The sequence below is a fragment of the Monodon monoceros genome, unplaced genomic scaffold, assembly GCF_005190385.1.
Source record: "Monodon monoceros isolate NGI ecotype Baffin Bay Population unplaced genomic scaffold, NGI_Narwhal_1 Super_Scaffold_20, whole genome shotgun sequence".
In the NCBI taxonomy this organism is placed as follows: domain Eukaryota; kingdom Metazoa; phylum Chordata; class Mammalia; order Artiodactyla; family Monodontidae; genus Monodon; species Monodon monoceros.
The window spans coordinates 24,998,968-25,022,876 of NW_021703777.1; the positions used below are offsets into that span (position 1 = coordinate 24,998,968).

The 23,909-nt window shown below is 42.6% G+C and overlaps 1 protein-coding gene across 3 annotated transcripts in view; it reads right to left on the minus strand.

Annotated features, from left to right (window-relative positions):
* Window positions 1–23,909, minus strand: part of ZNF827 (zinc finger protein 827) — a 178,900-nt gene that overhangs the window by 133,925 nt on the left and 21,066 nt on the right. For 2 of the 3 annotated variants that reach the window (XM_029235163.1, XM_029235161.1), the window contains exon 1: window positions 6,535–7,801. In XM_029235163.1, the coding sequence (XP_029090996.1) occupies window positions 6,535–7,801 (1,267 nt within the window). Of the gene's footprint in view, window positions 1–6,534; window positions 7,802–23,909 lie in introns of those variants that run through there. The other variant, XM_029235162.1, reaches the window with a different exon arrangement.

Genomic DNA, 23,909 nt, shown 5'->3' on the forward strand with positions numbered 1-23,909 from the left:
AGTAAGGATGGACTCTATTTTGTATGCCAAAATATTTTCAAGGAACTGATAGCTGTAAATTTCACTCAAATTTCGAGCCTAAGGAAATAGGACCACTTCCTCAGAATGAACCACACATTCTCGAGGCAACAGGATTGAAGTGTTCATAATTTTACCTCGTTTACAACTGTCCGATGAACAACTTCCCCCAGATACACCACTAGTTAGTACCACTGCAAACAAAACTAAATTCCACCAAATGCTACTAGACCTGGTGGGATGGATAGCTGCTAATTTGCTCCCTTGGAGAAAACATTTTCTCTTTATAAGCAATAATATTATTGGAATAAAAAGCAATACTAAATGTGTGTAAAAGGCCTGTCATGCAGTAAATGGAGGCTATCTGTAGTAGCTATGGTAAGAATAGTAGTGACAATGAACTCTTCCCTCCAAAGCAGAACGCTTACCACCACAGCAGATGTAAATTTTTAAAAATTTATTTATTTATTTTTGGCTGTGCTGGGTCTTCGTTGCTGCGCGCGGGCTTTCTCTAGTTGCGGCGAGTGGGGGCTACTCTTTGTTGCAGTGAGCGGGCTTCTCAATGCGATGGCTTCTCTTGTTGCAGAGCACAGGCTCGAGGGCTCACGGGCTTCAGTAGTTGCGGCGCAAGGGCTCAGTAGTTGTGGCACACGGGCTTACTTGCTCCGCGGCATGTGGGATCTTCCCGGACCAGGGCTCGAACCCGTGTCCCCTGCATTGGCAGGCGGATTCTTAACCACTGCGCCACCAGGGAAGCCCCCAAGCAGATGTAAATTTAAACAATTGACATCACATGAGAAATATGTAGCTCAGGGCTTGGCCCAACATGGCAGATTATTCCTGGAGCCAAGAGGAAATAAAATTCAGCAGCAATCCACTGTGCTGTTCAGGTAGGTCCAGCTCAGCCTGTGCAGAACTCTGATGGCCAAATTCAGCTCAGCAGGGGAAACAGAAAGATGGAAAAGATGGAAGGAGAAAAGAAGAAGGGAGTGGAGGCAGGAACTGGCTAGGGCAGAGCTGGAAGTCCTTACCTAGTGTCTCTAGCATCCAAAACAATGCTGGGGACCAAGTACAATTCAGTCATTGTGTGTTGGGCCATAATGAACTTAAGTGGAAAGGGCTGGGTCAAGAGAGTATCAGAAAATGAAACATGGGCTGGAAATGGAAGAAACAGGTCCAGGAAGCTGCCAGTAAGTCCCAGCGGAAGTATGTTAACCTGAGAGCGCATGCTTTTCACAGAGTATGCCAATACACATCTTGAAAGAATGAGTATATAAACCATGATGATCACATACTTATAGAGATGTTCACATACTCATAGCTCACTTATTTTCAAAATGAATTTTGGAGCAACTAATGTTAACAATGTATGTAGTGTGACTACCCCATTAATAAAGTACAATGATATATGTCATCTATTTACAATGGACAGGATCTGTCCAAGGCAGAGAGACAATCTCGCAGAAGGTTTGATAGGGAATTTTAAGAAGCAACGTATTTAATTCAAAAACAGAGAAAGTTTTATTTTGAGTTGATAGACAAATAAAGAAAGTAAAAGCAAGGAATTTTAAAGCGGGGAACAATCTTGGAGGATAAATTCCGAGCAGTTCAGTGCACAGTTGAGGAAACTGAACTGAGATTTATGCTTAGTATGGTCCCTCTGCTCATTAGTGGAAGGGTGGGGATGACAGCCAATCTCTTCATGTCCGGTGGGTGCTCTGCCCTATTGTCTATACATAAAAACTTCATTGGGTTAAAAAAAAAAAAAATCATGGAGGGTTTTAACTAAATCACTGTAACTCAAGGTAGGTAATTTTTTAAACAAATGTAATTGTTTTGTAGGCTTTGAAATCAAACTTTGCCTTGTTATATCCTAAGTGGTAAGATAATTTGCAAGTGGGTTGTTTCCGCAAACAGACCTTTCCATACACATCGAAGGAGTTTAAGACGCCAGGTGGCCCTGGGTGTGTTTAACCCCTGCACCATCCGACCCCACTCTAGGCCCACTAACCTACTAGTGCGTATCTCCGTAGGATGAGCCATCATCCTCCTTCCTAGCAATATACATGGATTTAACATCTTTCCATGGAATTTCTTGGGCATGTCTCTCAACTCCTATTTCAGGGAAACAAAACCTATGTTGGCAATGGATGTCACTGGGTCTTTCTGCTGTTACTGACATCAAGATAATCGATGTATATTTTAACAACTGGTAAGCATTCAGTAAAACTAAGAGAGAAGTCTGATATCTTGAAGCAGTCTAAGTTTAAATCACTGGGGAAATATAAGTGAGATCGGTGACAGATAGTTCTGAATCTTGATTAAAAAGTGAATTTTCTAAGGAAGTCCCTCTATGCCATCATCCCCAGATTACGGCTCTAATAACGATGGACCTAAGGGGAGTATCAGAAGAGGTGACCTGACTTTCTGGACTTTCTCTGCTTTTGCAATAATGTTAATAACATCTCATAAACAGGAATAAAAACAGCAGCCAGGAAACCGTATCTATTGACCCAGGAAATATTCTTAGCTCTCAGCTATATGAGACCAGCTTGCTTCTAAGCATATTTAAATTTTACTCAGGAAAATAAGATGCTTTGGAGACACTCTCTCGGAAACTCGCCTAGTGATTTCTTTTAACCAGGAGCCTGGCATCCTGGGAATCTTGTCGGGCTTCTACAAGAAACTTTGTCTTTAAAATAAAAACCATTTATTTTGTTCTGAGCTGCAACAGAACAGTAGCTTCAAAGAGAATTGAGTCAATGTGTGACATTTATCTTTAGAGCAAATGGACATGATCTTCTCTCTATCGTGTCCCCTTTCAGAGGAGCAGTGTCACATGTGCCGGGGCGCAGGGTCACATGAAAGAAACCTCCTCCTCCAGTGTCACCTCTCCTTGCAGGGGGAAAGGCTATCGAGTGGTGGACTCTTTAAGGAATTAAATACACCATGACCTGGCAACAACCGAATCCTGTTCAAAAAAGACAAATAAGGGCAGACCTAAAAGACACTTTCTTTTTTTCATGGTTTGGACTTCCCTTGACCTAAAGAAGGTCAAAGAAATGCTAGTGTCTAAATGACTCAAGACAGGACTGGCTTTTCTAGCACATCTCCCTTTGTAACTCCAGAATCAACTTTATATGCCCTTTCTGCAACATTTTGAGAAACAGCTTTAAAATGTAAAGCCCCACTTGAAATCGGAATGGTGTGTAACTTATTTCTGTGGATTTAAAAATTTTTTTTGGTTATTATTTGTTTATTTAAGTAGTAGGCAACAGAAACCTTTTCCCTGCTGTGAGAAGTCGGTCCACCTACCTATTTTGAATTAAACTAAGATTTCTTTCTAAAGTAAAGGAAAAAAATAATCACGAGAACTGTTTAGAAGCATGGGTGACAGCTCTCACTGCATTCCCATAATGCTTTTTATGTAAAGTCAAGTCACATCCAAATCCAGCCCCCAGGTGGCCCTGAAACCAACAGTACCGTGTGGAGAAAGGGAGAGGAGGGGGCAGACAGAGAAGACCCACCTTCCCTTCCACTCCTCAGATTCAAAAACCAGTGAGTCAAGTGACGCCAGCCAAATTATCTCTCCATGGTACAAAGTAAATAACAAAATCGGATATTCTATCAACTTCTTAATCCATAATCCAGTTAGGATGCTAGGAGGCGATGACATTCACTTTAAGTGAAAAGTGCACAGAGGCACCCCCTCTCCTATTTCCAGTCCATGCAATAAGGAACAGAACTTGTCCACCAACCTAAATGTCCATCAACTGATGAATGGATAAAGAAGATGTGGTGTATGTATATATATATATACACACACACACATACACAACGGAATATTACTCAGCCATTAAACAGAATGAAATAATGCCATTGGCAGCAACATGGATGGACCTAGAGATTATCATATTGGGTAAAGAAAGTCAGACAGAAAGACAAATATCACGTGATATCGCTTATATGTGGAATCTAACTTATTTACAAAACAAATAGACTCACAGACATAGAAAACAAACTTATGGTTACCAAAGGGGAAAGGAATGGAAGGATTAATTAGGAGTAAAGGATTTATAGATACATATCACTATATATAAAATAGATAAACGACAGGGATTTACTGTATAGCACAGGGAACTATATTCAACATCTTGTAATAACCTATAATGGAAAAGAATCTGAAGCTGTACACCTGAAACTAACACAGTATTGTAAAGCAACTATGGTTTAATAAATAAAAGTTTTAAAGAAACATAACTTGAATTTAGGGTGCGCCCACACGGACACACAGGGGATCATTTCAAGAGCCCTCGTGTTTCTCTTTGCAGCGATCTTTTCTCTTGTGTGAGTTTTACAAAATGAATGTTTTGTTTTGTTTTGTTTTTTAATACAATCACTCAGTCAATGGAGCCGCTTTGCCAAGTCTAGGACTGTGAACAGAGGCATGTGGAAAACAGGGGACACAGGTCCCTGTCCATCAGCAAAAGGGGTGGCAGAGCCCCATTCTGAGAAGTTCTTTTCCCTCCTCTTTCAGTTGGAACATGTTCATTGATTCAAATATTAAGTGTTTCAGCAACAGAATAAATTCAGTAAAGAAAAAAGAAAAAATCAATTTCGTATAGATCTTCATATTCAATTCCACTGAGAAGCCTGTGGAGGTATGGGCATGGATTAAGTGCATTTAAACCAAAAAGGGAGCACATCTCATCCCTAGAGTGCAGATCCTACAACGAAACAGGCAAACAGTCTATCGCCCACCCTGGAAGCTCATGACCTTTCTCCCATCTTCACGTGCATCTAGTCACTTGAGTGAAAAGATCACACTTCATAACTATTGCTGGTTACACCCAAGACACTTGAAAATGACAAAGCCATTAGAGTCTGCCGTCAGGAGACAGTTTTATCAGTTCCCTCTTTCCAAGCCTTTAGCCAACTAAAGTTTATTACTAAATTTGTGTAAGCTTTTCCTAGTAACTAATGTCAAGGTGAATTTACAGGAGAAACATCATTAATACAGTTATTTAACAACCAGATGGAGAATACTTATAAAGTGACATTTTACACAGATAGCCATACCTCTCTTTCTGCTGCTACCCCTAAATGAAATTTCTATAAACCAGGAGTGATCTATTCCCTTGCAGAATTACCCCACTCCCTCTGCTTGTCCCCCTTTTCCTAATTTTAGCCATTTTTCTCTTTATTTCCCCAGATGGCGAGTGAGAAGTGAAGAGTAGGGAAACTCAGAATTGATCAACATTCCAGGATTTTACTGACACTTCAGAAACCCTAGACTGAGCAGTTTGGATCACTTAAAGAGTCATAAAAGTTCCACATATCCATTTGCCTAGCTCTGTTCTGCTGTTTACACAAGTTTTCCAGTAATTATAATGAGTGCATATAGCTCACTCAGCAATTTAAATGGAAATTTGTCATAAACGCATCAAACTGATGTTAGCTGTGATTGTTCAGTCAATTATTTGCCATTCTAAGCTCCTGTCATCAACATGGCTGCAAATAATCAAAAGTTGGCTAGACGCACACAATGGCAGCGTTTCTCCCGATGAGGACACACATGGCCCACTTCCTGTTCCAGTCTGGCAGGATATCCTCAAGAGACATCCGAAACTCCATATATCCATCTCTGGGGCTCTGTACTTACCATGGGCATAATTTAGAAACAAAGCAGTACAAGAAATGATGTTTCCACTGTGAGGACTCAAGTGACTAAGTTTCTCCCTCAGATGAATAACTGTGAATGTCAAGGCTCTATAAAACGGCCACTTCTCCTTTGGAAAGACCGTCTCCACAAGAAAAACCCATGATTCACATTTTCCACATGCACATTCCTTCAGAATCTGATTGGACTGGAATAAAATAAAGCATTTGCAGGAAATGCTTTGATTACATCTGAATGACAATACTCTTTAGAGTTCTTGTGTGACAAGATATTATGGAAGAACACGATAAGTAAAGGCTTACGTTCCACGAAAAATTAATATAAATACTAACATGAAAGTATACAGTGTGGTAAATTAGGGCAGAATAGCTACTGATGATACAAAAGTCCATTTGTCATGGAGGCAGTAGGACGGTAAGCTCTCTCTTGTCAACTGTTTCAAAAGCAGTGAGTTTTTCTTCTCCCCTCTGTTCAGGGATGCCATGCACTCCATGACAAAGGTGCTTTGATCTTCCCCTATTAAATATATCTTGTGTGGACCTAGCCTGAACTTGGTAAGAAAAAAAAAAAAAAAATCATTTCTATGCAACGGAGGAGTACCGTATGTCTCTAAGATTATTCATTACCTTTCAAAACTAAAGCTATTGGTGAAGTTTTTTGTGTCACACATACATGAAAGAACCCCCTAGGCTGCTTACTTAAAGTATTCCTGCTTTTTTCTTCCTGCCTCAGATCCGATGGGGAACCCAAGTGAAGAAGTCAATGAATTAGACGTTGCAACTGACAGGTAAAAACAAAAAAGACTTACAAGATGATGGAAATGAAAGCATCCATACCTGAGTTGGAGGGTTTAGACACTCTGCCCTTAGGAACTGGGAGTAACAATAATTCCAAGGATTGTGGCGGAGGTGGCGGCGGGGTCACTTTGTCTTGCTTCTTCTCTGAAGGCGGTGGCGGGAGAGGGTCCTCAGGCACCAGTGATGATTTCTCAGCCAGAAGGGTCCCGGCAGCCCTTGCTGCGACCTCTTTCAGAAGGGCCGCCGAGGAGGTCATGGAAGCCAGGGAAAGGAAAGAGCTGGCCGGGGGCGGGTGTTCCTGGCCAGGAGTCAAGCTTCTCTCGCTGACTTTCTTGGATAAAGCTGCCAAGGTGGAGCTGGCAGACTGGGAGCTGAAAGGGGAGGAAAAGGACTCAAATCGCATGGTCTCCTCCGTCCTGGTCAGCGATTTGTCCTGCAGGACAGCATTGGCTGCAGCTTTCAGTTTGAGGATGGCTGAATCCGGGGACAAGCCGCAGGTGGTGGTTGAGTTTGGCAACCACTTACCTTGATTCCATATGAAACGGTTACTTGGAGTGTATTGGTCATTCTGTTCCTGCTTCTCTGCCAACTTCCTGGCCAGCACGCTGAGCTGTTGGGCATGGTGGGACGGTGGGGAAAAGGAGAGATTCGAGCCGACGTTGACAGGGGACTCCACCCTGCCGTTGGCCGTGGCCGTGGCATCGAGTTTGAGGGACCCGGCCTCTAGCAGCCGCCTCAAGTTGCTGCTCAAGGGCTTGGTGGAGCCCGCGGGATCGTCATCACACAAAGAAGACACGCCGGGGGAGAGGTGATCCGGACACTGCAGTGGGTCTCGCAGGACCTCACCGTCAAGTGCCACCAGCTCCAACGTGTGACTGCTGGGGGTCCCGCTTCCCAAGGAGGTGTCGGGGGAAGTGGACTGCTCCTGGATCCGGTCCTCCAGGGACAGCTTATAGTTCTCCTGGACTTCTCCATAGGATGCTTCCGACGGCGTCTCTGAAGAGTTCCCATACCAGTGTTCTCCTTCACTGAGTTCTCCCTCCGCCTCGTCCTGCCTACTAATATCTGGGGGAATTAAGAAGATCAGGTTTACTCCCAAAGCGAGCAACAAGCAAGCCTGAAGACACTCACACGGAGTCGTGGACATGCTTCCTCTGCCCTTCCACCCACGAACCACACGAAAGACAGACACAACTTTAGAGCACGTCAGGTGCTGGGTCAGACCGTCTCGGCCTAAGCCTGAAAGGATGCTGAACAGGCCAAGGTAAAAACACACCCACCTTCTACACGTGTTCATCGTTCTCATAATTATTCCAGGTAAAGTGAAATGGAAAAGGGGGAAAGAGAAAAATGGATCTGGTAAAGAAGAAACTGCTACTTTCAATGATGGGGGAAATGGGAAGAAGCTTGTACCCTGGTGAAAAATCCCAGCATGACATCTTTAGGATTGCGTGGGAATGAAAGAGGCAGACTGGCAGAAGGAGAAACACAGTGTGATGAGACCCAAGGCAGTGGGAAGCCGCTTCTCCACTTTCTAACTACCAGTCACTTAGCTGGCTTGATACAGTAAAATGCAATTAACTTTAAGTTGATCAAATCATGTAAATAAAAACCTGCCTATTAGCTATTATACCAACTTCACATAGTTGTCCTGAAGCCTCCATCATAATAAACATGTGACCATGTTTTGAAAACAGTCAAGTACTATATAAAGATGAGATCTCATTAGCAAACACTATTCACATTCCTGATTTCTTAAAAGGGACAATCTCTCCCTGATTTCTTAAAGGGACAACGCATGCTGCTTGTTTGAGATTCCAACCCCCGACTCGCCTGCCCTCTCAACATGGGCAGTGATTAGTAATTTGTTCCCTCACTCCACCCGGAGTCCCCTTTCGTTATTTTTCTATCCATTGGTTTATCTGTCCACCCTTACTGCTCTCACTGGCCCCCAGCACCGGTTACTTGGGACTCTTTGCCGTTCCAGGAGCACAGGTGGGCTCTGCCACTTTTCTGCCTTTGCTCAAAATATGCCTTTGATCTGGAATGTCTTTCCCCAGAAAACCCGACGGTCCAACTCTGCCCATCCTTCAACAGCCAGCTCAAAGGATTCTTCCTCATGATTCTGCCTAGAACTCTCAGTCAGAATTAGTCTCTTTCTCATTCATTCACTCACTCATTCAACAAATAATGAGGGAGTGCCTGCTGCATGTCAGGCGTTGTTCTAGATTGTTCTAGACTGAACAACGTTGAACTAAACAAAGATCCTGCCTTCTTGGAGCTTACATTCCAGTGGAGAAAGACAGATGTTAAACAAAATGAATAAATGAGTAAATCCTACAGTAAGCCAGAGGGTGATAAGTGTTATGGGAAAAGATACAGAGCAGAACAAGGAGGGTTGGAGGTAAGGGGTAGGAGGTGAGTTGTCATGTTAAATCAGGTAGTTGGGGTGAGGCTTCACTGAGGCGGTGGTGACATTTGAGCAAAGACTTGAAAGACGCCAGCAGCTGGTCAGGCAGCCATCTCTGGGAGAGGGGCCCAGGCAGAGGGGGTCACTGTAAACGCCCTGATGTGGGAACTTGCCTGGTATGTGCATGGACCAGCAAGGAAGCCAGTGTGGGGAGAGTGGAGTGAGTGAGTGAGTGTCAGAGCAGTAGGACAGAAAGATAATGAGAGAGAGAGAGAGTGTGTGTAAGTTATAAAGGAGGGAGGCCATACCTATCAGTAGGACATTGTAAACAACTGAAAGGTCTTTTGCATCTGCTGCAACTGGGAACCACTGGAGGGGGAGGGGCAGGGCAGTGACATGCTGTGACTCAGGTTTTCAAAGGTTTGTTCTGGACGCATGTGGAAGAGAGAGCGCAGGTACAAGGTGGGAACAGAGAGGCCAGCTCAAGGTGATCGCAGGTGGGGAGAAGTAGCCGGATTCTGTGCATAGTTTGAATGCAGACCCAACACTCCCATTTTTAAAATATTGGTGTTATATTACTCTAAATGAACTGTCTGCTACGGACCTATCTTCTAAAAAATTAAGTGGTGGTGTTCCTTGAAGGCGGGGGTTTTCTTATTATGTACAGATCCCACATATGCCTAGCACAATGCCTGGTCCCTAGCAGAGTTCCGTGAAGGTTTAGGGATCGAGCCAAAATGCCCCACTGTGCCAAGCTTTGCTGTATAACATGCTGTTTCCTTTCCCAATAGAAATAGCCGCAAGTAGTAATGCACGAGCTACAAGCTAATACACTGATCTTCCCCTGCTCTTTAGAGGAGAAATGTCACAAATGACAAATTCTCTTTCACTACGTTAAAGTTCTGCAACTCCTTCCTGAGATTCCTTATTAAGTTATCAAGAAGATATAAAATATCAAATGGAATTTGCTGGAAAAAAGCAGACAAAATTGAGTTTTCTCTGTTAAGAACAGTCCGGCTCCTTGTGATTTGCCACATTTCCTTCTTCCCATTTGATTTCAACATTTTTCATCTTTCCTGAAAGCGGCGGGACACAGAACGACACATCTCCCCCAACGGCTTCTCGAAGGGATGCTTTTACCAAACAACAAACAGTCAACATCCATTTCAACAATAGGGCTAATTTTACGTTCCTTTGGCAAAGCCCCTGTCTTGATTTCCGATTATATACCTCATCCTGCAGAAAAATCACATGGGAGCGATCTTATAAATAGTAAGAGAACTAAAAGATTTAAAAATCACTCCAGTAAGAATCGTTGAAGATCTTGTTCAAGGATCTCTCCTTTGATCTTTATTAACACTCGCTAAATGAACTAACATAGGAAAATGTATGTTTGAAAAGGAAATACTTGTAGATTACGTTTTTGTCAAACTAGAGTAGCTGGACATAGTCAAGATTGGTCTAGAACTTTGTAGTATGAGGCAATTAACAAGGTACATAAAATCGGGGTTTTGAGAAACACAAAGAATTACAACCACATCCGTGTCCAGTCTTGTCATTTTACTGAGACTATTAAATACTGTAAAGGTTACCTGGTTGCATCAAAGGCACACAGCTAACCCACTGCTAACACTGGAACCCAAAACCCAAATCTCTCAACACCCGGCCCAAGGCTCCTTTTCAAAGCCCCTGCCAGATGCCCTCTGAATAGCAACTTCTAGAAAGCTCTGAGCAGCTGTCCTCCCACCCCCAGCCAGCTATCCTTCCACCCTCTGGAAACAGAAATCAGCAAGAGAATTCTCAGTGATAAGGACTGTATTTACTCTTTATTTTAAGATAAACCATTAAGAGGTAAATATCTATTATTCCTATACTCTGATCTCTCCATTCCCTCTCTGCCTCTTCTCTGTTGCTGTCGTCAAAAATTGATTTCAAACGCCTGAAGAATTCAACACATCTATTGGAAAAGCCCCAAAGGCAAAATTTAATTTCCTGCCCCCTCCAGACCCTAACTGAGTAAGACTATTCCCCCTCCAAATGTGCTGAAGCCGTGAGTGGGTCAAAAACTAAAGAATTCAGGCTCTAATCCCATCAAGCAGTGATAAGGAGATCCAAACGTTTAAGAGTGTTAAAGAAACAAGGACTTACTGTATAGCACAGGGAACTCTGCTCAATGTTATGTGGCAGCCTGGATGGGAGGGGAGTTTGGGGGAGAATGGATGCATGTATATGTATGGCTGAGTCGCTTTGCTGTGCACCTGAAACTATCACAGCGTTGTTAATCAGCTATACTCCAACATAAAGTAAAAAAAAAAAAAGGGTGATACAAACAGTTGATATCCACTTTTAAAGCAACTTCCTCAACCTCACCAAAACACAGCCCAGAAAAAGCAAACAATCAAACAAAGCATTTCTTAAACAGACCAATTTATGTCCTTTAAAACCCCGGGATATTTCTTAACCATCCATTTCTCCCTGCTTTGCAGACACGCTCACTGAGATACATACACCCTCTTGTGCACTGCAAGGAAACTCGGCTACCTAAAGAATATTTTTAAACTCGTAATATTCTATTAATCACGTTTCCAAAAATGCTGCTCCTGAAATCGAGGTTATTCAAGTAATAAACCAGCAAACAATTGTGAGGCATGACCTAGAAGGAGCCAGACCAGAGACCCGAGGAGAAACATCTCCGAAATTATTCTGTCGTCACCTGAGTTCAAGCAAAAGGTGGGAGATGCACGCAGAGAAATGAATGCAAGAGAAGTTGGGACCTGCAGAGGTTTAGAGAAAAATCCTGACAGGCTTCGATAAATAGGCTTTCAGTTCATAAAACGGCGGCAACAAGGATTTTTCTCCCACAAATATTAATTTTGTTTCCCTTCTTCTGGGCTGTTGTTCTATTTTCACATTCAGTTTCATTCTCCCTGGTCCAGTTGCGGGGAGCTCCGCTTCTGCGGGGTCTGCACCGCCACCCCCCAGCCCCCCACCCCCACCCCCCGCCCCAAGCCTTTCACACCGAATGATGAGAAAAGGTTCTCTCACTGGGATGCTCCAATAGCATTCCTGCAATCTAGGGGATTAATCTGCCTGACATCACGAACTTCAGAACAAGCGAGGCTTGACTTTTGACGCTCTTTCCCAACCTGAGGCTCCCCCCACGCACACACCCCATCCCCCAGCCCCACCCTGGGCTGCGAGGCTGTTCTGTTTCCTGGTCTGTCACCAGCAGGGAACAGTGGCACGTAATCACAGGGCAGCGCACAGGCCACTCTCCTGCAGACGCTCCCCGCACATCCAGCCTCCACCGTGGATCTCACAGCTCTCCTGACTGAGGCTCCTGGGGAAGCCTCCGAACTGCCCGTGTAAATAACTCCCTCCTAGATCCATTATTTTTAACCTCCAGAACAGGAAGCTATTTCCATTGCTATGTCTCTGACAGCCAGGTTCACACTCATTCCTGTCAATTTTACACAACAGTCTGTTTTGGTGTTTTTCCCTTTAAATCAGAAACTCGAAGAATTAAGAATAGAAACGGTGCAATTACAGAATGAGATTATGCTGAATACATTTTGTTTCCATGTGGCAAATACTTCTCCTTTGGGGAAAACAAAACCAAATTTCACTACCTAACACATTTATTTACAATTCAGTCCTCAAGCTGAGAAACTGGGTAACTTGAGAGCCACAACTCTCGCTGCATTTTTTTCAACTCACTTCCCTTTCAGTTTGACAGTTTTAATCAGATGCATTTAATTGGACTGATAGTCAGCTCAGAAGGTCCTCATTCAGAAAGATCGGTAGGAGAGAGAAAAAAATATATAAGGAGTCGCCTATTAATTTTCACGCCTTTTGGCTGAGGTGAAAGCAAGTGGAGATGGAAGCCGAAAAGCCTCACTTCTAAATCTACCCACAAACCATTCCCACCAGTCAGTCCACATGAATCTCACCAGCAGGTATTGAAGAGGACGAGGATTAAGCTCTCAGGACTCGCCTGGATGGAGCTGACTCATGGTCAGTCCTCTGGCAGCCAACACCCTCTTCTTGTGACCACAGGTGTGTTCACCTGGTCCCTAACCTTCTGGTTCATTTTCATCTACAAATCTTCCATGTTTTCACTTTCCACCTAATGCACGTCCATAGCTAAAGGCCACACATCACTATCAGTATTATCAGTTATACCTGGAATACAAACCTTAAATCATACAACAGACGTTTCCTTGTAACTGTATACAAAAGCAGTTTGCAAAGTTTATGGAGCCGTGTACAAAAGTTATTAATAAAACCAATGCTGGTAATTGGCTTAATTCAACATTTACTGAGCATTTACCATGTTCAGGGAACTGTTCTCTACAACAGAGCGCCTCGAATTTCTAGGCCAACAGTTTGTAATCAACAGGGAAGCCAGGAATGCAATCCTATGAAACACAATGACTAGTACCATCAAGCAAGAGCCGTGTGTGCGCAAGAGAGCAAATCATTCCAATTGCGCAGGTGGCTTTGGAAATGGACCTCAGAGGATGAAAAGGATTTCAACAGACGATGCTGGAAATTCACTCATAAGAGGGCCCACTCCTCTGCCAGCTATCAAACAGGAAACAGCCCAGTTGTGGAGTAAGCTAATATTCTGGTGACCAATGTTAGATAAACTCACCTAAGGAAAATGTTTCCAGATTCTTCACATTTTAAAAACTCACCGTCTATTGATTTGATAAGGGCAGAGTTGACCAACTACCTTACCCTACTCACTACTTTGGGGGGTTTTTTGTTTTATATATTTATTTACTTACTTACTTACTTGTTTATTTATTTTTGGCTGCATTGGGTCTTCGTTGCCAGATGTGGGTTTTCTCTAGCTGTGGCAAGCGGGGGCTACTCTTTGCGGTGCACTGGCTTCTCATTGCGGTGGCTTCTCTCGCTGCGGAGCACGGGCTCTAGAGCGCAGGCTCAGTAGTTGTGGCACACCAGCTTGGTTGCTCGGCGGCATGTGGGATCTTCCCGGACCAGGGATCGAACCCGAGTCCCCTGCATTGGCAGGCGGATTCTTAACCACTGCACCACCAGGGAAGTCCCCACTACTTTTGAAATCAAACTGTTAGGTTGTACATTCCTGGGGCAGGACTGTGATCAAGTCACTTTTGTATTTCCCCTCAAAGCCCTGCCCATAGTAGGGGTAAGTAGTAGGGCTTCTCTGGTTGTAAATGACAACCGGGACTGCAGGAAGCCATAGGTAATATTCTTGGTCCCTACATCACTGAGAGGGACACAATGTTGCTAGCACCAGAGAGGGTGTGGAAAGCACCATCAGGGCTCCCTCTCATTTGCCTCTAGTCTCTTCTCGGAGATTAACATCCTCCTCTCGGGCCACTTTCCCAGGAGGCTAAAACCCTGGCCGTGTAGGTTCTGGGTTCTCACTCTCAATGACGTACCATGGGAGAAAGGTCTTTCCTCCTCTGATTGACTGCTGCAGGTCATGTGCCACTCCCTGGACCTATCGCTGAAGCTAGAGGGCAGGCTTAACAATGGCTCAATGTGGGTCACAGAAGAAACGAGAGGAAAGAGGCACCAGGAGGACAAAAGCAGTGACCTCTCTAATGTTTCATAAAGGTTTAGTATGCTGCACGTCAGGCGGTTTGGAACCCATTTTGTGATTCTGAGCATAAACCATATCCTCCTTTAGGCCGATTTACTTGCCAATTTTTCAGTTGTCCCTTTGTAGCCTGAAAGCCTCAGCACATCCCCCCACACCGGTTCTGCCCTCAACGAAGAGACCTTTCAGGGGTTTGGGGCTCCAAGGCCACAGTCTGAGTGACAGGCATGGACAGGTAATCGGCTCTGCAGGACCAAGCAGCGGAGACTGCAGTTACAGGACACCGATGCCCGGGGGCACCCATCCGCTGTCAGCGTGGCCAAGAATAAAATGTAAGAATTGCTAGTTATTTTAAACTGCCAGGGTGGAGAAGACAACCAGATCCCTGTCACCAGTCCAGCTGAGGAAAAGGTGACGTGAGGGCATGGGGAAATGAGAGGAAGTCTGGAGAGGATAAGCGTCCGCAGACTGAGATAGCAGAGCGGCCTCCTGGGTCAAAATGAGCATTTTGCACACAGCCGTGTTTGCAAATTATTGTTGGAAGTGTCCACGAGGAAAACAAAGGTATCACAAATTAACACATCGCTCCTTATCTTCAGAGTGAGTTCCAAACAGTATCTAAGCCAGTTTCAATATTCTCATATAAAGTGGCCAGGTCTTCCAGTGACCGAGGAACTACCCAATCTCCTCCATCAAACTGCTCATCTCAACGTGAATGGCAACTACTCCATCCCTGCAACTGCTTAGACCAAAACGCCACAGCCAGTCTCCTCTATCCTCTTTCTCTCACCACCACCCCCCATCTAATTCATTTGTGGATTCTCTTGGTTCTACTTTCAACATACATCCCAAATTTTGCCACTTTTCACCATTACTACAACTCCCACCCTCGTATACAGCACTGCACCCTTTGCCTGGACTATGGAAGTAGCCTTTTTTTTTTCCTTTATACGTCTTTATTGGAGTATAATTGCTTTACAATGTGGTGTTAGTTTTTGCTGTATAACAAAGTGAATCAGCTATACATATACATATATCCCCATATCCCCTCCCTCTTGCGTCTCTGTCCCACCCTCCCTATCCCACCCCTCTAGGTGGTCACAGAGCACCGAGCTGATCTCCCCGTGCTATGCGGCTGCTTCCCACCAGCCATCCATTTTACATTTGGTAGTGTATGTATGTCCATGCCACTCTCTCACTACATCCTAGCCTCCCCTTCCCCCGTGTCCTCAAGTCCATTCTCTACATCTGCATCTTTATTCCTGCCCTACCACTAGGTTCATCAGTACCATTTTTCTAGATTCCATAGACATGCTTTAGCATTCAGTATTTGTTTTTCTCTTTCTGACTTACTTCACTCTGTATGACAGACTCTAGGTCCATCTACCTCACTACAAATAACTCAATTTCGTTTCTTTTTATGGCTGAGTAATCTTCCATTGTATATACGTGCCACATCTTCTTTATCCATTCGTCTGTCGATGGACATGTAGGTTGCTTCCATGTCCTGGCTATTGTAAATAGAGCTGCAATGAACATTGTGATACATGACACTTTTTGAATTATGGTTTTCTCAGGGTATATGCCCAGTAGTGGGATTGCTGGGTCATATGGTAGTTCTATTTGTAGTTTTCTAAGGAACCTCCATACTGTTCTCCATAGTGGCTGTATCAATTTACATTCCTACCAACAGTGCAAGAGGGTTCCCTTTACTCCACACCTCTTCAGCATTTATTGTTTGTAGATTTTTTGATGATGGCCATTCTGACCGGTGTGAGGTGATACCTCATTGTAGTTTTGATTTGCATTTCTCTAATGATTAATGATGTTGAGCATCCTTTCATGTGTTTGATGGCAATCTGTATATCTTCTTTGGAGAAATGTCTATTTAGGTCTTCCTCCCATTTTTGGATTGGGTTGTTTGTTTTTTTGATATTGAGCTGCATGAGCTGCTTGTATATTTTGGAGATTGGCAGTAGCCTTCTGACTGGTTGCCTTACTTCCAATTCTTGCCCCACTATTCTTAGCCAGCAGCCAGAGTTAAGCTTTTAAAAATATCTCCAATTCCACTACTCCATCCACAAAGCCTCCATAATGGCCTCTCACATTTCTCAGAATAAAATCCAAAACCCTTACCTTGACCTCAAGGCCCTACATAATCTGTATCCCTCTGGCTTCATCTGCTACCACTCTGCCTTGTTAATAAAGTAGGCTCCTGCCTCAGGGCCTTTGCACTTGCTATTCTCTTTGCCTGAAAGCCTTTTCCCCCCCAAAAGAGCCACATGGATGATTCCCTTACTTCCTCAGGTCTCCCCTCAAACATAACTGTTTATTAGAATAGAAGCTCCATAAGGGAGAAGGCTTTGTTTTGCTTGCTGCTGTACCCTCAGCACTTAGAATGGTACTCACTGGAGCACATGTTCGAATATTTGCCACATGTATGAATGAGAAAGAAGAATGGGCTTGGGACTTCCCTGGTGGCGCAGTGGTTAAGAATCCACCTGCCAATGCAGGGGACACAGGTTCGAACCCTGGTCTGGGAAGATCCCACATGCCGTGGAACAACTAAGCCCGTGTACCACAACTACTGAGCCTGTGCTCTAGAGCCCGTGAGCCACAACTACTGAAGCCTGCGCACCTAGAGCCCGTGCTCCGCAACAAGAGAAGCCACCACAATGAGAAGCCCACGCACCACAACGAAGCCTAGCCCCCACTCGCCACAACTAGAGAAGGCCCGTGAGCAGCAACGAAGACCCAACGCAGCCAAAAATAAATAAATAAATATTTTAAAAAAGAAGGAAGAATGGGCTTAATAATCAGAAAGGTAGCCCTTGTCTGTACTGGAAATGAGAACTGTTTTCCAAATTACAAATGACAATTCTATTTTTCTCATGTGAGTCAAACACAGAATAGGGAAAAGAGCCTGTTTTGCAAACTTTTCCACCAGAGCCTCCCTGGTGGCCAAGAAAAGACAACAGTAGCCTAGGGAAACGTGGGACTGAAGCTGATGCCCCCCCAGGAAGCCCCACATTTCTTTGAGTTTTAGCTTAACATTTCAAGTGAATTCTGCACTCTATACTATAGCTGTGCTTGTCCTTACTTAATAATATGGGGGTATTTCTCACAAACCATCCAGAAACATTTATTCTCCTGGAAGGTGCACCATTTCCCTCTGGATACCCACCTGCTTTGGAGAAACATGTACCCTATTTGGAGAAGCAAGAATGTATGAAAAGTATGTAGCACACTGTCAAGAGCTCAGTAAGGGGTGGCTGTCAGTGTTACTATTATTACTATCAGAGAACAGCACTCATCCTGGTACGCCCCACGTCAGAGAGCAAAGCAGAAGCCCAGAAGGTAACTTCCCAGGATGATACAATGGACCCGTAGGATATCAAGAACTACAACTCTATTTGTTGAAACTGAATTTTGTTATAGGTATTATTTTAGAGATGGAAAAGCCTTGGAGATCGAGTTCATAGGTCTAGCCTCTAGGCAGAGGCCTAGAGAGAGCTGGTGATATGTCCAAGGTCCCATATTGATTCACAAAAAAGACGGGACTTGAGCTCAGATGTCCCAATGCAGAGGTCAGTGCTTCTACTACTAAATCACTAAGTGATCATCGCTGAGTGAATGAATGAATCCTAGAATGAAGCCTGGAACACTGCAGGTTCCCAATAAACATTTGTTGAACGAGTAAACAATCAGGTATAAAGCACTGGAAATGTACCTGTTTCTATATTGGGTGTTTTAATATTCACCAGCAAATCTGATCCTCACAATAATTTTACGTGGTAGACTGTACTCTCTTCGCTTTACAGACCAGGAAACCAAGTTTCCAAAAGCCTTACTTAATATACACACTTAGTGACAAAGCGAGGTTCAAACTCATACCTTCGGAATATGAGTAACCTGACAAAGAAGTAATATTTCAGGTAATCAAAAAGTACCGAAGTACCTTGATGTAGTCAGCATATTTTTATTTTGTTTTGATGGGATTTAAAAATGCATACATACTCAAACAGGATGTGTGAAACATAATTACTATGTTTGTAACATGATTATTATGTTCTGAGATGTGTCTCAGAAACTCCTGGGACTTTTCAGCAGCTTGCCTCCATATTATATAGCCCCAAGCAATGGTATTTTAAGTTACTATTCCTACTTTAATAGTCTTTTGACTTCTTTTTTTTTTTTCTATTATGCCCTACACAGAGTCCCTTCCTTCTAAATTTGAAGCTTTTTTGTCTGCCATAACTGAAAAAACAATCACCAGGCTTATTAAAACTGTGCACACTAAAGATGAAAACCAAGTGTCATAGGTTGAATTGTATCCCCCCAAAAGATGCTGAAGTCCAACCCCCAGTACCTGTGAATGTCATCGATTTTAGAAATAGGATCTTTGTAGGTGATCAAGTTGAGATGAGGTCATTAGGGTGGGCCCTAATCCAGTATGACTGGTGTCCTTACCAAAAGGGGAAATTTGCACACACAGACAGACAAGCCATGTGAAGACTGTAGTTGTGCTGCCACAAGTCAAGAAACTACCAGAAGCTGGGAGAGAGACCCACAACAGATACTTCCCTAGCACCTTCAGAAGGAGCATGGCCCTGCTGACACCCTGATCTTGGACTTTTGGCCTCCAGAAAGGTGAGACAATACATTACTTTCGTTTGACCTTCTTTTGAATCATGGGAATACAATATCTATTTGCTTTGTTTGTATTAAATTGTTGCATATAATTGTCATAGGAGCTTATCGATTAAGAATAATTATTAAAAGAAATTTTTTTCTGTCATTTAAGCCATCCAATTGGTGGTACTTTGTAATGGAAGCTCTAGAAAACAAATACACTTACGTTTGAATGAAGGCCTGAGACTTTTTTCTGGGGTTGTTCACCTCTGGATTCTAAACCATAGCCTCAGCTGGTACTGTAGTTTTTGTATAAGCTGGGTTTATTGCACAAAACTGACCACCCTGCCACTCAGTGTGAAGTCGCCTGAGGCTGAAGAGATTACAGACTAAAAGGTTATTTTTGCTTCTCTCTAAACTTTAGCCAAATTTCTGTCAAATGTAAGATTTTGAAAAAGACATTAAGCAAGAGAAGTCTTTTATTATTAGAGCAACTTAGAAATCTCCAAACAAACAAATCTATCTATCTATCATCTATCTATCTATCATCTATCTATCTATCTATTATCTATCTATCTATCATCTATCTATCTATCATCTATCTATCTATCATCTATCATCTATCTATCTATTATCTATCTATCATCTATCTATCTATCTATTATCTATCTATCTATCATCTATCTATCTATCTATTATCTATCTATCATCTATCTATCTATCTATTATCTATCTATCTATCATCTATCTATCTATGTGTGTATATATGTACTCATCACCACATATGTTGTAGCAAATTAAAAAAAGAGGGAATACTTGAAAATATAGTATGAACCCACTGGCCAGAAAGCCAATCGAGAGACCCAAACAGGACTGGTTAATCCACAGATTGATTCCTTGATGGTTAACCCTTTCAGGCACCTCCATGTATCGAATTTGTCCCCTCAAGCAATCAGTAGTAAATTTACCATGGCTACCATGGTGTTACCAGAAAAATTGTCTGCTAAGGCTGATAAATAGGTTGACCATCTGCTTCCTTGACTTTTATTTCCTCTTGCATAAATGTTTTCATCTCAACATTACCAATACCTGTTCTAAGATGAACGATAAGTTACCAAACTACTGAAATCACTAGGAAATTCTTAATAGATCAAAAGAGAACTTAATAACAACAAAAAGCCGTAATAACATAATAATGCACTCTGTAGTCTAAGAACAGCCCTCTATAGAGAGATAAATGGCTACTTAGTAAAATCTTAGCTTATACATAAAATGATACATTTCTTTGTGGGCACATTTACCAAGTGTTGACAGCAGGCACCTTGGAATGAAACATATCACAGTCATAATTGTTCTGACTGCCACAGAAAAGTTCACACAGTAAGCCCTTTATTGACTAAAAATACATGTATATCCAGAAGGAAAAGAGCCTTAGGGGATAAGAGATTTAGCAAGGGAGAGGAAATTGCTTTTTATTTAGCGATTAAATACACATAAAACAAAAGCTGCAGAGGAAGCAGCTCCTAGCTCCCACATACTCACAAAAGGAGATGGTGCTATGGAATTGTGGGAGAATATTTCTTTGGGTTATGCATGAGAATCCATGACACCAAAGAACACCACTTACAAGGACAACCCTAACTCAAAAGTCAACTTTAAACACTGATTTAGGCCAACAATTTTAACCTTTACTGGAACCAGGCTTTGTGCCAGGGCTGCTATCTAGTGGTCAAATGTTCTCTTATTTGTTCTCTCCCTTTCTTTTCCCTGCCCACCTTCTGGCATACACATACGAAGTCAATGATAGAAAGGCAAAAGACAGTGGATACAACAAAATCTACGAGCAACCAACAAACCAGGGCAATTCCAAGGGCCAGAATACCCTGGAGCTGGATTAAAAGCCCCTTAACAACCCGGAGTCCACCGGTTTCGTCCACTTAATTCTGTTTGAAGAACTCCAGGGGTGATTTCCTTTCTTCCCGGACTTTCCTCAGGCATGCCCACTCGGGGTTTCACTAAGAAAACTTTGCTAAGTCTTTCACCTGAAAGAAACCTGGCACTGTTTTCTAGTTGTCTGTCACCAGGAGCAATGCTCCAGAGAAGAAAACATCCATTCCACTTCCCAACAAAGCTCAGTCCTTCTGGAAATGCATCAAGTGATAAGGCTGAGCTCAGGGAGTATGTCTACTGTTGCTTCAGATGGAGGTTCAACCCCAAGGTAAGTGCTCAACAACAGCAATAAATCCCTCTGACGCGCAGATGTATGGCCGTTTCCGGGAGTGACCTCTGACATTATTCGTATGTCAGCTCCTCTCGTTGTTAAACTTTTGGGAGTCTGTAAGATGCCCCAATTCTCTATTTGAATAACCACGCCACTTCTTTTTCATCTTATAGAGCTTAGAACTCTCTGCAGCCCTCTGGCTGCAATATTCTCCCACATGTTATAAGAACTTAGTCACCTAGCTTATCCTCCACCAATAACTGGTATTTGAAAAGGAGGATGAAAAGCTATAGGGCCATTTAAAGCTTTCATTTGAAAAGCTTTTTGATATAAATATTCTCAATGACTCAGGCCTTGTTTTCAATCTACATGGTTTGAAGCTACTTAGAAGAAAGCCAAATTCTTTTGGTATTTCCACACTAACGTCAATAGTAGTGAATCCTGTAAAGCAGGGTCAGCAATCTTTTTCTGTGAACGGCCAGACAGTAAATATTTTAGGCTTTGTGGTGCACATACGGTCTCTGTCCCATATTCTTTGTTTTTTTTTTTTTTGCCATTGCTTATTTTTTTTAAACAACGCTTTTAAAATGTAAAACCATTCTTAGCTCAAGGAGCTGCACAGAAACAGGCAGAAGAATAGGTAATTTTTCTTTATAGTCAAAGCAGAATGGTGCTTAAAACAATACTGGAAATTCGGACAGATGGCAACAAGTTTCATCACCATCTTCTTGATCCAGCCACTTCTGTGAGTCACTAAGGACCTTGGTGCCTCGGTTTCTTCATCTATAAGGGGGTTTAGAATAGATCAGTGATTTATAAACCATACCCTCAAAAACCCTAGGACTCCAGGGAAGGTCACAGTTGTGTGGATCCATTTATCTTTCACCTCAGCACACGGCTAACCTGCAGCCCAACTTTGATCTTATCTATACAGGAGCGATCTCCTTAAAGACAAGTGTTCACTAATTTTTTTTCTTTTTAGTTTTAAAAACACTGCATTAGATGATCTCGGGGATCTTCCTGGTGTGCATCCTCCATGAGTCTATTATTGGATAATCGATCCTTTTCCAATCATTGTATTGAGAAATGTCAGGTAGATAGGAAATGATTTTTTTTAAATATCTTTATTGGAGTATAATTGCTCTACAGTGGTGTGTTAGTTTCTGCTTTATTACAAAGTGAATCAGCCATACATATACATATATCACCATATCTCCTCCCTCTTGCGTCTCCCTCCCACCCTCCCTACCCCATGCCTCTAGATGGTCACAAAGCACCGAGCTGATCTCCCTGTGCTATGCAGCTGCTTCCCGCTAGCTATCTATTTTACATTTGGAAGTGTTATATATGTCCAAGCCACTCTCTCACTTCGTCCCGGCTTACCCTTTGCCCTCCCGTGTCCTCAAATCCATTCTCTACGTCTGCGTCTTTATTCCTGTCCTGCCCCTACGTTCTTCAGAACAATATTTTATTTTTTTTTTAGATTCCATATACATGTGTGAGCACACAGTATTTGTTTTTCTCTTTCTGACTTACTTCACTCTGTAGGACAGACTCTAGGTCTATACACCTCACTACATATAACTCAATTTCATTTCTTTTTATGGCTGAGTAATATTCCATTCTATATATGTGCCACATCTTCTTTATCCATTCATCTGTTGATGGACACTTTAGGTTGATTCCATGTCCTGGCTATTGTAAATAGAGGTGTAATGAACATTGTGGTACATGACTCTTTTTGAATTATGGTTTTATCTGGGTATATGCCCAGTAGTGGGATTGCTGGGTCATATGGTAGTTCTATTTTTAGTTTTTTAAGGAACCTCCATACTGTTCTCTATAGTGGCTGTATCAATTTACATTCCCACCAACAGTGCAAGAGGGTTCCCTTTTCTCCACACCCTCTCCAGCATTTACTGTTTGTAGATTTTTTGATGATGGCCATTCTGACCAGTGTGAGGTGATACCTCACTGTGGTTTTGATTTGCATTTCTCTAATGATTAGCGATGTTGAGCATCCTTTCATGTGTTTGTTGGAGATCTATATATCTTCTTTGGAGAAATGTCTATTTAGGTCTTCTGCCCATTTTGGATTGGGTTGTTTGTTTTTTTGATATTGAGCTGCATGAGCTGCTTGTAAATTTTGGAGATTAATCCTTTGTCAGTTGCTTCACTTGCAAATATTTTCACCCATTCTGAAGGCTGTCTTTTCATCTTGTTTATGGTTTCCTCTGCTGTGCAAAAACTTTTAAGTTTCGTTAGGTCCCATTTGTTTATTTTTGTTTTTATTTCCATTTCTCTAGGAGGTGGGTCAAAAAAGGATCTTCCTGTGATTTACATCATAGAGTGTTCTGCCTATGTTTTCCTCTAAGAGTTTTACAGCCTTACATTTAGGTCTTTAATCCATTTTGAGTTTATTTTTGTGTATGGTGTTAGGGAGTGTTCTAATTTCATTCTTTTACATGTAGCTGTCCAGTTTTGCCAGCACCATTTATTGAAGAGCTGTCTTTTCTCCATTGTATATTCTTGCTTCCTTTATCAAAAATAAGGTGACCATA